The 14,529-nt window shown below is 64.0% G+C and overlaps 1 protein-coding gene across 2 annotated transcripts in view; it reads left to right on the top strand.

The window, feature by feature from the left end:
* The first annotated feature begins 1,161 nt into the window (after positions 1-1,161).
* Positions 1,162-14,529, top strand: part of SKI (SKI proto-oncogene) — a 68,871-nt gene continuing 55,503 nt past the window's right edge. For both annotated transcript variants that reach the window (XM_039248408.1, XM_039248407.1), the window contains exon 1: positions 1,162-2,164. In XM_039248408.1, coding sequence (XP_039104339.1) covers positions 1,196-2,164 — 969 coding nt within the window. In that variant the 5' untranslated portion in view covers positions 1,162-1,195. The remainder of the gene's footprint in view (positions 2,165-14,529) is intronic.

The following is a 14,529-nucleotide window of genomic DNA, read 5'->3' as shown; positions in this document are numbered from 1 at the left end:
TTCCCAGCGGCGCAGGAAGCGGCCTCGGCCGGAAGGGGGGCCCCGGGCGCCGCCGCTGCCCCCGCCGAGCGCCCTTCCGGAGGGCGGGGCCGAGCGGGGCCGAGGGGGGGCCGAGGGGGGGGGCCGAGCGAGGCCGAGTCCCGGGCGGGCGGGGCCGAGCGGAGCCGAGTCCCCGGCGGACGGGCCCGAACGCGGCCGAGCAGGCCCGAGCCCGGGCGGGGTGGCGGCGGGGGGAGAGCGCGTTCTTGGAAGAGCCGGGCCGGGAGGCGGTCGCATTCCTGGCCGGCGCTCGGCTGAGGCGGACGCGCGGCTCCAGACGGCGCGAGGGGCGGGGCGGCGGCGGCGCGGGGCGGGGCGGCGCGGGGCGGGGCGGCGGCGTGAGCTCAGCGCTCGGCGCTCAGTCCGAGCCGGAGCGAGCCGCCGGGAGGATGTGCGTCGAGCCCCGCGCCGCCGCCGCCGCCGCCGCCGCGCTCTGAGGGCCGCCGCCACAGGCGCTCCCGCCGCCCCGGAAGCCGCGCGCGCGCAGGCGGGCGGGCGGGCCGCGGAGCCGGGCGCGGGCGGCGGGGCGGGCCGGGCCGGGCCGGGGCGGCCGGCGGCGGGCGCGACGCGGCCGGCCAGCGCCGCCGGGACGAGCCGGGCGGGCGCCGCGCGGTGGGAGGAGCGGGGCGGCGGCGGCGCGCCGCGCGAGGACGGCCCGGCGGGCCCCGCGCCCGCGCCCCCGCTCCTCCCGGGCCCCTCGGCCTCGGCCGCCGCGGCGATTCGCGCCTCGCGGCGCCGGCACCTGCCCGCGCGCCCCCCGCGAGCCCCGGGCCCGCGAGCGTTGGCGTTGGCGTTGGCGGCGCGCGCAGGGTCATGCCCCGCGCCTAGGGCCCGGGGGGCGCGCGGGGGGCGCGCGGGGGGCCCGGGCGGCGGCGGCGGCGGCGGCGGGCGGGGCGCGGGGCGCGTGGATGTGGCGCCGGGCCCGGGCGGCGGCGGGCTCCAGCGGCGGGACCCCTTCGCCCCGCCCGCCTACCCCTTCGCGCCCACGGGCGAGGCCGAGGCCGCGGCCGTGATCGGTCGGGAGCCGGCGGCGGCGGCGGCGGGGGGGGGCCGGGGCCGGGGCCGGGGGCGCCGCCGGGGCGCCCGGGGCGGCGGCGGGGGCCGCGGGGGCCCGGGCGCGCGGGAGCGGGAGCGGCCCGGGGAGCCGGAGCGCACCATGGAGGCGGCGGCCGGCGGCCGCGGCGGTTTCCAGCCGCACCCGGGGCTGCAGAAGACGCTGGAGCAGTTCCACTTGAGCTCCATGAGCTCGCTGGGCGGCCCGGCCGCCTTCTCGGCGCGCTGGGCGCAGGAGGCCTACAAGAAGGAGAGCGCCAAGGAGGCGAGCGCGGCTGCGGTGCCCGCGCCGGTCCCCGCGGCCGCCGAGCCGCCGCCCGTGCTGCACCTGCCAGCCATCCAGCCGCCGCCGCCCGTGCTCCCCGGGCCTTTCTTCATGCCATCCGACCGCTCCACCGAGCGCTGCGAGACCGTGCTGGAGGGCGAGACCATCTCGTGCTTCGTGGTGGGCGGCGAGAAGCGCCTGTGCCTGCCGCAGATCCTCAACTCGGTGCTGCGCGACTTCTCGCTGCAGCAGATCAACTCGGTGTGCGACGAGCTGCACATCTATTGCTCGCGCTGCACGGCGGACCAGCTGGAGATCCTCAAAGTCATGGGCATCCTGCCCTTCTCGGCGCCCTCGTGCGGGCTCATCACCAAGACGGACGCCGAGCGCCTGTGCAACGCGCTGCTGTACGGCGGCGCCTACCCGCCGCCCTGCAAGAAGGAGCTGGCCGCCAGCCTGGCGCTGGGCCTGGAGCTCAGCGAGCGCAGCGTGCGTGTGTACCACGAGTGCTTCGGCAAGTGCAAGGGGTTGCTGGTGCCCGAGCTCTACAGCAGCCCGAGTGCCGCCTGCATCCAGTGCCTCGACTGCCGCCTCATGTACCCGCCGCACAAGTTCGTGGTGCACTCACACAAGGCGCTGGAGAACCGGACCTGCCACTGGGGCTTCGACTCAGCCAACTGGCGGGCCTACATCCTGCTGAGCCAGGACTACACAGGCAAGGAGGAGCAGGCGCGCCTCGGCCGCTGCCTGGACGACGTGAAGGAGAAGTTTGACTATGGCAACAAGTACAAGCGGCGGGTGCCCCGGGTGAGTGTCCCTGCTGGCTGTGGGAGAGGCTGGGTGCACTGGGCCCCAGGGCCTGGGAGCTGGGCGGGCCGGGGCCGGGGGAAGGCTGGGGGCGCGTCCTGAGCCAAGCAGGGGCTCTGTCTCTACAGGCCGCGACTTGTCTCGGGGTTTGTTTTTACGGAAATTCAGGGTGGCGTCTGTGTCCCCATCGACGGCCACATAGGAAGGGCCTTGTGCTCGATCCCTGTGATGAGGCAGCTTGCTAGGAGTGGGGGGGTGGGGGTGGGGTGGGGGGGGGTCCCAGTGTTCTGCGGTCTAGCCTGGCGGGTAGAGAAGCCTTCCTGAGGCCCACAGCCATTGCCTGGACGGGCCGCAAAGGCCAGGCTTCAGACTCAGATGCTCTTGTCCCAACTCCTGGGAAGTTAGGTCTGGGCCGGGCCAGGCTGCAGCCTCAGGCCTAGGCCTTCCTTGGGGCCCTGAGGAGGCGTCTAGACCGAGTGGGCTCCCAGGCTCCCAGACAGAGGGCTGCCTGCCCACGGTCCTCGGCAGACAGAAGTGGGCCAAGCAGTGTCTGTTTGTGCCTTGAAGTCTTGGGAGACAGATTCAGAAATGAAGCCAGGTGTCCAGGCCGTGGTGGCAGGGGGCCGAGACTCGGCGACTCCAGCTCTCTGCATTTCCGTGGGCATGCCAGGGTGTGAATCCCTGAGTCCCCCGTGTGATGGCAAGGGCCACTTGGCCCTGGGCTTGGGACCTGGTCAGCGGGCACCTGGGGCCCTGAGTGGGAGTAGCTCGTGGCCCACGATTTGTTTTGGACACGCCCGTTTCCTTGTCTCCCTCTCTGAAACGCTGAAGGGCGGGGGAGGCCACTGGCCGGGGCTCTGTTGTCTGCCCGGCGGCAGAGGGTCTCTGATCCGGCCGGGCAGCTCCGGGGCTGCCAGACGCCAAACCATTCACTGGGGTTCTCCCCAGCTCTCCCTGCTGCCCTCCCCTCCCCAGGTATTTGTAACTTTTCTTTTAAATATCCAGGCTTATTAAATTGCACACACAGAATGCTGCATTGGCTCAGCTATTCTTAGGAGGCCTAATTAATTCAGCTATTGCATCAAACTTTTTTTTTTTCTAAATCTGTGAATAGATGCTCCCGCCCAGTTTTCTCTGGGCGCCCCTCCAGTGGAGTGTCAGAGTCTCGGTGAGCAGAGGAGGGGCTGGCGATGTAGGGGCCTGTTGCCCGTGCTCAGAGAGGGCTGCCGTGGGCGCGCACGCACGTGCACGAGCGTTGGGTGGCATTTCTGCCCTCAGCTATGCAAGTGCCCAGGTGGCAGCTGTCCACAGACCGCGGGGCAGGGGTTGTACGCAAGGGAAGCTCTGAGTCGGGGAGGGTGCTTGCGGGAGAGGCCGCTCTGACCCCTTGATTTCAGAGGAGTCGGGGATGGGTGGCGCGAGGGGTGCCCCGGGTGAACCGGGGGCTTTTCTTTGGGGGGGGGGCCTGTTCCTTCCACGGCCGGTGGGGCCTGGGGGAGTCCCGTGTGCGGGCCTGTGGTAGCGTGGCAGGTCCCGCACCTCCAGAGCGAGTGGCGGAGGGCCTTGTCTGGCGGGGTGTGCCTGTGTCGTGTCCGGGGATGGGGGGGCTCGCCGGGGCCAACCTTTGTCACCGCTACGGACCGGTCCCAGGGTCCCTTGTAGCCGGCCCTGTGCTTCTGGGCGCGGCCGTCCCCAGGCTCAGGGAAGGCCCAGCCCGGGCTGCCGGCGGGCGCGCTCCCTGGGGAGGAGGCCGCCGTCCGTGGAGCCGAGGCGTGAGCCTGTTTCTGCTGTGGCCTGTTCGACAGATGGTCTGCGCCCTTTCTCCCTCCGTGCTTTTCCTGACGCTGCTCCCGACCTCGCGTGCCGATCAAACGAGCATTTCCCAAGCGGCGAGGGGGACCTGCTTATTGGAAGTGGGTGGGGCCTCCAGGTGTGCGTGTGCCCGCGCTGTCCTGTGCGGTGGCGGCTGGGCATTCGTCCCCGCGCTCCCGTGCTGGCTCTGGCACCTCGTGGCGCGCTCTTCCCGGCGGCGGCTTCTGCCCGTCCTGTTCTTGGGGCTCTGCCTGCTGCCTTTTGGCTCTGCGTCCACGCAGTTGGGAGTCCTGGGGTGTGTCTTCCTCTTTAAATCTCTCAGCGGAGCCGTGTGCTCGTCTGTCTGTGTGCCGAGGGCACCACGTGAGGAGGGTCTCAGCCTCAGGGACGGATGGGACCCCCCCCCAGCTGCCTAGACCCCACTTGCTGTGGAGGAGCTGCCTGAGAAGACACCCCCTCCCCCGTGCCCCGCCTGGCTCTCGTCGCTCCTTGTGACCGCCTTTGACAGCTTATTGGTGGAATGTATTTTGATTTTTTCAATTATTTTATAGTTTAGTTTAGTATTTTTGACCAAGGATGAGGACAGCAGGGAACAAAGAACGTGCTAGAATTGTTCTCTGTGGGGGACACGACTCCCCCGGGGCCCTGGGTTCCGGTGAGGCAGTGGGAGCCGAGGCACGTTCCTGTCTCATGGGGCTCAGGGGCCGCTCAGCTGCCCTGCCAGCCGGAGACTCGGCACCATTCTGCCCTCAGTGCCAGGAGGGCTGCCAGTCTCAGGGGGGGTGTGTGCGTGTGTGTGTCTGTCTGTCTGTCTTGGAGACCAGCTTACCTTTGCCCACGCTGCTTTGCCTGAAGCCTGGCCCTGGCGGGTCGCCTGTGGTTGCCCCGGCGCGGAACGGAGTGCGGGGTGGGGCTCCGGCCTCAAGCCTGGAAACCCTGTGAAGGCGGCCCGTCTGCATGTGCGGTTGTCAGGCCTCAGGGATGCCCCTTCGTGTCACCGGGGCCCGCAGAAAGTGCCGTGGCATGGCCGTGGGGAGCCACCTCCTAGGCATCCCCCCACCCCCCCTGGGCTGCCCCGGGTGCCCTGTGGGGGGGCCGGCCTGGCTGTGGGACCTCAGGGGGCGGCTCCCGCAGCCTCGCTCCTGTCTCCTGATTCGTGACCTCCAGCCAGTTGGCCTAACCCCCGTAGGTCCCCTGTTTTCCCGTGTATGAGATGGGGCTGTAGGAAGCGGTGTGACTGGGGATGTTTTATCGCTCTAGGGTGTTTAGGTTTCCAGCGGGGGGGGGGGGGGGGGGGAGGCACGTGTCATGTTGCTGCTGCAGGAACACGCGGCAAGGAGATGGGGACGTTGGCGCCCTCTGCACCCTTGCCCTCTTCTGCCCAGGTGGGGGGCTCTGTTCTTTTTCTTGGGCTTGTCTGATGGTGTTTGGACTGAATTGGCGCAGTTGTTCAGCAGCACCGGTTGCTGTCGCAGAGGAGCATGTCAGTGCTGCCGGCTCGTCTGCCGCTGGGGGCCTGGCTTCTCGGCCCTCAGGACGCCTCCTCGCTGGTAACCAGGTGCGTCCCTTTTGGGCCGACCGTGGGGCGGTGCGCTGCCTCCCTGGGCCCTGGACAGGGTCTGGACTTGTGTGCTTGAGAAACGGGCCCCTTGGAGATGCTCTCTGTGCTTCCGGGTCCCAGTTTTCAGATCGGAGAGCCTGGTTTGTACTGCTTGTCTGTCCGTCTGTCCGTCCTTCAGACAGCCGGGTTCTCAGAGGGGTTCCTTTTGTAGGCTTGCCTTTGTGGGGGTCGGTGTGCTCCAGGGGCCCGCAGGCTGGTGGCCCCCTGGCGTGTGGTGTAAGTGTCCATGACTGCATCTGTCTCGATTCCTGGTGTTGGGACAGCTTTCCTCGTGTCACCTGCAGCTCTTTCCCAGTCAGAGGACGTGCTTCCTCCAGGCAGGGCCCAGCCAGCAGCTGGGGGGGGGGGGGGCGCCGATCTTGTGGGCCTTCTTGGGAGCGAATGCGCCTCTTGGGTCCACAGGCCAGGAAGAGGATCTTGGCCTGTGGACCCTCCTCTGGAGAGGTGTGTCTGGTTCTTACCTAAGATGACGTTACCACAGGAAGGAATGGCGTGAAGAGAGCGTCGCGAGGCTGGAACAGATTCTGACCCGCACGCTTCCTCTGGGCCTCCCTTGAACGGGGTGCTGTGCTTCCGACGCGATCTGCTATGAGGACAGAGACAGCGTCAGAGTCGTCCCTTCGTCCACTTGTTTTGCTCTAGGTTTTTGGGGGGTTCCGTGGTGGTTTCCTGGCTGCAGACGTGTGGTTGCGAAGGTGGGTGCTGGCTCAGGTGACGCCCTGAGGCGAGATTCCTGGCCGGGCCTTGGCCCCCCCATGCGGAAGGCGGGGTGTGCCAGAGTGAAGGCTGGGGAGTCGTCTCCAGCGGAGGAGGTGCAGCTCGAACGAGGCCTCTGTCCGCCCCCTGTGCCAGGTAGCTGGCCTTGAAGGAGTGAGGGGGGGCTGAAGGACTGGCTGGGTGCCTCCGCCTGTCTGAGTGAGCAGAGGCATGTCTAGATGGTTCTCCAGGTGTGGGCTGCCCGCCCTTCTGTCTGTCTGTTTGCCTGCCTGTCCGCCATCCTGCCAGTTTCCAAGATCCCCCTGTGGAGCTGGGCTGGGCCCCCCAGCTTCTGGGGTCTCCCCAGGGCGGCAGCTCCCCTGGGGTGGCAGGGTCATTGAGTGACCTTTGCCTCTGTCCCTGCTGCCTCACCAGGGTCTGTCCATCCGTCCGTCAGCCGGGGCCGTGAGATTAGGGTCATTGACTCTTGGCGTCTCCATTTCTCAACCTTCCCTGCAGCCGGTTTGTGTAATGTCTGTCTGAGATGTTGGGTGAGGGCAGACAGGCCCGCGCGGGCGGAAGTCTGGGGGGGGGTGTGGCGGAGCCGCACCCTGCACCCCTGGCCGCCGGGGAGCTGGGGGAGGCGGTGCTTTCTGGGGCCAGCCCTGGCCGTCTGGCAGGAGGTGACCCGCGGGAGGTGGCCCAGGCCGGCGGCCGGACTCTTCGCAGCCCGGAGACTGTTACACAAGCAGCAATAATGTGTCTCTTTCTAAGGATTGCGAAAGTCAGGGAGGATTTCTCCACTGGAAGAATTATGCAAGTTTCAACTGAAATGTTTTTAAAAAGTTTCTTTGTTTTGAGTCAAAATATAGAGGCTGAATTATTTCCTTAAGGTCCATGAGAGCCGGGGGGGCGGGGGGGTGAGCGAGGCCTCCGTTCTTGCCCAGGCCCTTGCCCTCCAGGCTCACTGTCCCTGGGGAAATGGGGTACCAGGCAGAGGGCAAGGGCAGCTGGGATGGAGCCGGGGCGGGGCCTGGGGACCATGCCCGTTCCTCCCTACTTTCAGTTTATTGACCGTCTCAGATGTGGGGGGCGGATCAGAGGCTCAGTGAAGGGACAGGAAGTCGTTTCCTGGGGGTGTGGGGTGGTGTGTGGCGGGCGGCTCCTCCCTGCATGGCCTTGCGTGGTCTGAAGAGGGTTTCGGATGGTGTTGGGTTAGACCCACAAACGGTGTCCGTGGGAATGAAGTGGCTTGGGTGGTAGGGACCTGGGTGGGGGGGGCTACATACGTGGCCACCCTGTTGCATGTGCAGGCACAGCCCCGGTCCCTGCCCTGCCTGCTCTCTCAGGCTGCCCCCCCCTGCCCCAGTAGCCCAGGTACAGTTTGTGTTGGCAAACGGGTCATGCTCAGAAAGCCTCTAGCATGTTTGCAGGGCTGGTGTGGAATGAACAGTAGCTGTCATGCAGCTCTTCTGTGAATGGAGGGTCCGATTCTAGGGGAGCCCTGCTTTCAGAGCAGCGAGGACAGCCTGGATGCCTGTTTTGCTGCATTAAACTTCTGTTTTTTCAGATAACCTCCCTGCAGAGGCTTGGCAAGGTGGATTGGCCTTGCTGGTCACAGTGTGGGAGCCAGGAGGGGGGCCGGGGGTGGGGGTCCCTCTGGTTCTGGGACACACCACCGCTCGTGTCCACTTGTTTACTAAAATGAAGGACCCGGACCCCAGTGTGAAGTTGCACTGAGATGGTTGCGGGATAAGAGAGGTTTCTAGAAGGAAAACCAGAGTGGACAGGGCACTTGCCGGGGACAGAGAGCCCTCTGGCTGCGTGTGGGCCTGCTGGTGACCGTGGTGCCCGGTACCTGCTGTGTGTGTCCCGGGCGCTGCTCTGGCTGTTGCTGGAAATTCTCATCCCTTTGGGTAACGCTTGCGTCTCTCGTGTGGGCGGAAGCAGATGGGAGGCTTCAGGAGCGGTTCCTGGCAGAGCCCGGGAAGGCAGCGAGATCGTCTGGGTGCTCGGTGTCTGTGTCTCATCCGATCTCCCTGCTGGGACCAGGGAGGCTGCAGAGAGCGCCACGACTTGTTGACTTTGTAGCTACAGGTAGTGATTCAGGAAGTGCCGCGCTTGGCTCGGGGTGTGCGGCCCGCAGCGGTCAGGCCTGCCCGCGGGCCCCGTTCCCCGGCTGCCCTGCTGCGGTGGGCCTGGGGTTTGTGTGTCTGTGGTTGCTGGGCTCGTGGAGGGGGCACATTGGTCACAGCTGGGTCGCCAGTTCCGGGCCCGGAGTGAATACTCCTCGAATGACTCACAGAGGCATGAAATCACTAGTTGTCGAGGTTTCTGGGCAGCTCTGCTCTTGACAGCGAGGGAAGAAGAGAGGGAGGAAGTTTCTCAGGAGCAGCGTGGTGTCCCCCAGGCGATGTTCGTCCTGGCTGTGTCCTGTGTCCTCAAGAAGACACGGCAGTGCCTTGTGTCTGTGCAGAGACGCTTCGAACCTGCTGTGAACCGGGTGCTGGGCTGCTGGCTGTGGGCGAGGGCGTCCTCGGCTCCAGCGCGGGTGAGCCCGGCCGTGCCGCCCGCCTCGAGGCGGCTTCCGCTGCGACACTGCCGGCTGCTTTGAAAGAAACATCTCTTGTTGAAAATAGGCTTCCTGGGGGACCCACTGGGGTGGTCGAGGCAGGGTCACTGCTGTGGCATGTGGGGTGGCAGGGAGGAGAGGGGAAGCCCCTGAGGGTCAGCCAGGTTCCCGTGGCCCCAGGTGCCAGCGGGGCTCTGCTGTGGCCCTTTCCTCCTAACCTGGCCCCGGAGCCCACGTGTGAGGGGGCAGGTGGGGGGTGACAGTCCCACAATGGTGGCTTCACCGTGTGTCCCAGTTTCTGGATCTGAAGCTCGGGTGGGGGTGGTGCACGTGTTCTGGGGGTGTCTGCTGGGTGGTGGGTTGTCTGTCTCCCCGCCCCAGAGGAACCGTTCGCTGCATCCTCACAGGAGTCACTTGCTTGTGACTTGGTGTCTGGGGACTTGCCTGGAGCCTGGGCCTGGGGCATGTTCTCCCCAGAGCCCTCCTCTTCTGGCCTGGGCAGTGTGTTGGGGGAGGAAGCGTGTTTTTGGGGGGACTGAAGATCTGTCCTGCTTCACATGCGGGGCATGAACCCCGCGCTGCAGCACCCCACAGCCCGGGTGAGCACGGCCACCCTGTGCCGCCGGCTGCCCGGTGCTGGATGACCAGAGAGTACCTCTCCTTGGGGCCAGGCCTGCGCTCCCTTGGGAGCAGAGCCAGCTTCTCATGCCCTGTCCCCATCTGTCCCCTGTCAGCTGAGTATTCCTTCAGTGATCCCAGCCCCCTGTGGAGGCCTCCATAGGTCGGGCAGCAGTGACGGGCACCAGGCTGTGCTCCCTTCCCTGCCTCGAGTGCATTCACTCTTCGCCCTTGACCTTCTCGCTGCCTCTGCGAAGCCACGACTGGATTTGTTGCCGGAGTGGCTTTTGCATGTGGCGTTCGTGGTCTGGTGCTTGCGGTGGTGCTCCTGGTTCCTCTCTGGTCCTCCTTCCACAGAGCCGTGGTTTGGGCACCACTTCAGGCCGTGCGCCCATCCCTGTGGATGCTTCTGTCTGCCTGACATTATCCTTCCAGATCCGCTCGATGCTACGCTGTGACTGTCAGGACGGGAAGTGACTGTGGCCCAGCTCTGGGGAACGTGGACACTGGTGTGCGGTCTTGCTGTAGGTTCTGTGCTGAAAGTGACACACAAACCCCCGTTTGAAAGACCCACAGCTGTCTCTCCGGCCTGGGCCCCATGGTGCCCAGTTGGGTCCCTAAGCCGCCATGGTCAGCTGAAGCCTGTGCGTCGCTCTCATGTCGGGGCTGCCCTGGCCGCGCCCCTGGGCACAGGGAGCTCCCCTTCATGAGGGTGGCGCTCTCAGCCTCAGGGCTCCTGCCGAGTGGCCCCTGGCCCCCAGCTGCAGAGCGAGACCGCCTGCGCCTGGCTGGGGCCTGTGTGTGGGTGGTGAGCGTGGTTGTCCCGACTCCGCCGTCACCCCCAGCGAGGCCCGTGCTCCTCCAGTGGCCAGACTGGCGCTCTGTGAACACGCGGGGAGGCCGGGAACCCTCTCCCTGGAGGGATGGACAGGTGCGCTTGGCCCACGTGTGGTTCTGGAACCTGCTGGGGAGGTTGAGGCAGAGGTGCTGGGCAGCCGGGAGCAGCTCATGGGCGATCTCTGTGCTGGCACCTCACTGCCTTCGCACCCGGAGGGGGCCTGGGGCTGCGGGAGGAGCCGCCGGGGGGAGGGGGGATGAGGGACCCCTGGGCCCTCCGGGAAGCCCGTGCGGGGGCGGGCTCTGCCTCACCTGCTGCCTCCCTGCTTCCCGGCGTTACAACCGGGTTGCCCAAGCCATTAAAAAAATGATGCTCCCAAGTTGAATGATATGCAAATGTAGTCAATTAAGCGAGGGGATTTTAATTAGCAGTTTAAGTTCATGTGTGAAGTGCCTTGCCTTAATTACTTGACAGTTTTGTTGTAAATTTGCTAAGTTTTTTTTGCAGAACTATCAAAACTGTGATTTTTTTTTTTTTTAAAACGTTCTCGTGTGCAGTGAGTGTCGCCCAGCCTGCCTGACCTTAGTGGGTTTTGTCTCATTTCAGGAAGCCCTTTCAGCTCTAAGCACAAGGTAGGCCCGCGGGCTCCTCGGCGCGGCTCGGTGAGAGCCGGGGCGCGTTCCGTTTCTGGAGCCCGGGCTGGCCATGGTCTTGGGCTCCGGGGATGACACTTGGGGCCCGAGAAGGAAGCACGGCCCTGGAGCGGAGGTCAGGAAGGATCTTGATGGGACCACAGAGGGCCCGGGGCTACGGGCCGGCGCCCAGGGCAGCCTTGAGGGGCCTGCTCGGCGGGTCCGGGTCCCCTTGTCGCCGTAGCTCCCGTCTCAGTCCCTGATGCCTGCTGGAGGCCCCGGGGGGCTCCGGACTCTGAAAGACCCCGGGGGGCTCCTTCCCAAACATGCACAAGGAAGCCCCTCCTCCTGCACACCCCCCTCCCCTCCCCCCCCCACCCTCATAGTGTGATGTCCACCCCAGGGGCCCAGCCGGACCGGCCCCCTGTGCCTTCACTGCCACCGGGTGGTTCTGAGGGGCCGGCATTGGCGCCTTTTCTGGTTTACGGGAGAGAGAACGTGCCCTCCTGCTCTGGAGAGGGTCTGCGGTCATCGCAGGTCCTCTGGTACCTTTCGTACCTCCTGGGTTTCATTACCTGGTGGAGCTTGATGCCTCTAGTGTAGATGTTCTATTTTCTCACTTTAACGTTTATATTTGAATCGTGATTTCTTTGGTAGATCTGTTTCCCCTCAGCCTCTGTGACAGAGGCACCTGTCCTGGTTCTCTGGGATCCCTGGAGGGCGGAGGACCATGGAAGGGACCCAGCAGCGCAGCCCCCCCGTGTGGCCTACTGTCCCCATGGCTCCGGGCTTTTGGAACCGTGGCTGGTGTGGCCCCGTAGACAGATGTGAGGGGCCTGGGGAGGGGGTGCAGGTGACAATGGGGAGCTGGGTCAGGGCATGGCAGAGGCTTGGCAGCCACCCTGGGTGCCTGGGCCTCTGCTGTGTGCTTACACTTTGCTGGCCTCGTGGAACAGAACTCCGAGAAGGCGGCGCCGGGCAGGGCCACACGGATCCCTTCCCGTCGCTCCCAGCACCGCGGTGGTGGTTGCGTCTGTCCCCACCGGGTGACGCAGGGTGCGCCTGGGGTGTGAAAATGACCCGTTAGGACGGGAGGTTTCTCGCTTATACCTGAGCGGCGACACTGGTGAGTGCAGCCCACATGCCCGGCCCTGTACTTCCCGGCGTCTGCTTGTTTGGTTTCGTCCGACCTGTCACTCTTTTTTTGTGCAAGGGGCTACGTTTCTGATTTCCTAGTTCAGTGTTTCATCACCTGACGTATGCAGAGTCCGACAGGTCACAGCTGTGGCGCCATCAGTGTGCCTGACAGTAATACGAACTCCTTCCTGCCAGGGGCACCCAGCCCGGGCTCGGGTCCCTGCTGTCTCGGGGGCTCTTGCGCGCTTGCTCTGCAGGGTCCGCAGCCACCGTTGCTCGTGGTTGAGGGGTCTTCTGTACGTGCTTGCGTGCACATGTGTGTGCGCATGCCTGTGTCCCCGTGTGTGCATGCACGAGTGTGCCTGTGGGGACGTGCGCGCGCCTGTGTGTGCGCGTGCAAGAGTGTGCCTGTGTGGGCATGTGTGTGAGCTTGTGTGCATGTGCGTGCACGAGTGTGCCTGTGGGGACGTGTGCATGTGTGCGCCTGTGTGTGCACGTGTGCGTGCCTCTGCACACATGTATGGACACATTTTCTAGTATTCTGTGGTCTGGAAGGTTCTGGCATTTATGTAACATCTACAGGGCACACGCTGTCGTTTTTTCACCACAAGCAAGGCTTTGGTGGCGGGGGGCTCCTGCTGCAAGTGAGGGCTCCCCGAAGCCCCGGAGCCGCAGCTCGGAAGAGTGGGGATGTCGGCGCCAACCAGCTGCACCCGTGTCCGCGCCCAGGTTAACACATGCACTTGGCCTGCGCCTCTCTCATCGTGGCCCCTCGGGACGCCACCTCCATGTCCTGTGTGTGCATCTGTGTCCTAGTGGAGCCGGCCTGCAGGGCCCTCACCCAGTGACTGGCGGGTCACTCACCTGCCGCCTCATCGCTGTGTGGCCTTGCTGCTTGAGCATGCTGGCCTGTCCCCACTCTTGTGGCGGTGGATGGTCTGGCTTCCCACACGGATGCCTTTGAACAGGAGTCACAGATCGTCACTGGCCCGTGTACGCACGCCTGGGGCCCGGGCCAGGCCGGAGTGCACCTGGATTGTGCGGGGCTGTCCTCTGAATTGGCTCTGCCGGCCCCGGCAGGGGACGTGTGGGGAGAGGAGGCCCTGTGTCCCGGTGTCCCTGTGCCCCGTGTCCCCCGTGCTGGCCGAGATCAGCCCCCATTGTCTGTGTGTCTCCTTGGGCACCTGTGAGGTTAGGTGGGGGAGGGGGGTTTCTTGTGGAAGATTCGGCAGACCAAAGACAGCCCCCTCTGGTGTTACTTATTTACACACACGCAACACACACATCTGTATGTCTTGTGCCTCGTAGATCCCAACTGAGGGGTGACCGTGTTGTGCATGTGTCTGACCGCTTCGTGCTCTGACGCCAGGAGACATGGGGCCCTGAGAGAGTTCTCGATGTTACGTGTTACTGAAAGTCTTTCTGTGAGTGGCTTGCCCGTGTATCAGCCTACAGAGTTAAGAAGGCTCCTGTTTTCCTACCTCCTCGTGACCTTTGGTGGCTGGTCATTCGGATAACTTTGCTAATTTGAAAGGTGAAAATCATTTTTCAGCTTTTTTCAACTGGCACTGACCATTTTGTTACCTTTCGTGTTTCTGTAATTAGCCTCGTGCATTTGTTTTGTTGTGGTAAAATATGGCTCCTGTAAAACTTGCCATCCTGGCCCTTTTTTTCCTTTTTTATTTTGAGAGAGAGCATGTGTGAGGGAGGCGGGGGGGGGGGGAAGGGGGGGGAGAGGGAGAGAGAGAGACAGAAAGAGAATCTCAACAGGCTCCACGCTGAGCCCTACTCGGAACTCAATCCCATGAACCGTGAGATAGATCATGACCTGAGCTGAAGTCAGGAGTCTGGATGCTAACCCACATGAGCCAACCGGGAGCCTCTCTTAACCATTTTAAAAGGCACCGTTTGGGGTAAAAGAACATCCATATTGCTGTACAATCATCATTACCATCCATTTCTAGAATTTTCTCACCTTCCCAGACTGAAACTCTGTCCCCATTAAACAACTCCCCCCATTCCTGCCCCCAGCCCCCTGGGCCCAACCTTCCCCTTTCCGTCCCTGAACCTGATGTCTTTAGGGATCTCCTGTAAGTGGAATCCTATAGGGTTTGTCTTTTTATTTCTGGTTTATTTCACCAAGCATGATGTTCTCAAGGTCCATCCAGAGTTGTAGCAGGTGCATTTCCTTCCTTTCTAAGGCTGAGTCATTTTCCATGTGTGAACAGACCACATTTTTGCTTATCTGTTAGATCAGGATGGGTACTTGGCTGCCACGCTTTAGCTCTTGTGAGTAACGCAGCTTTGACCACGGGTGTGCGGAAATCTCCTGGAGACCCAGCTTTCCACTTCTGGGTATATGTGCTGAAGCAGAGTCACTGGGTCTTACCGTAACTGTATTTTGTAATTTTAAAAAATTTAATTCATTTTTAAAGTTTA

Source organism: Hyaena hyaena, unplaced genomic scaffold, assembly GCF_003009895.1.
Source record: "Hyaena hyaena isolate Hyena2069 unplaced genomic scaffold, ASM300989v1 scaffold_308, whole genome shotgun sequence".
Taxonomy (NCBI): domain Eukaryota; kingdom Metazoa; phylum Chordata; class Mammalia; order Carnivora; family Hyaenidae; genus Hyaena; species Hyaena hyaena.
This window is presented reverse-complemented; position numbering and strand designations above follow the sequence as displayed.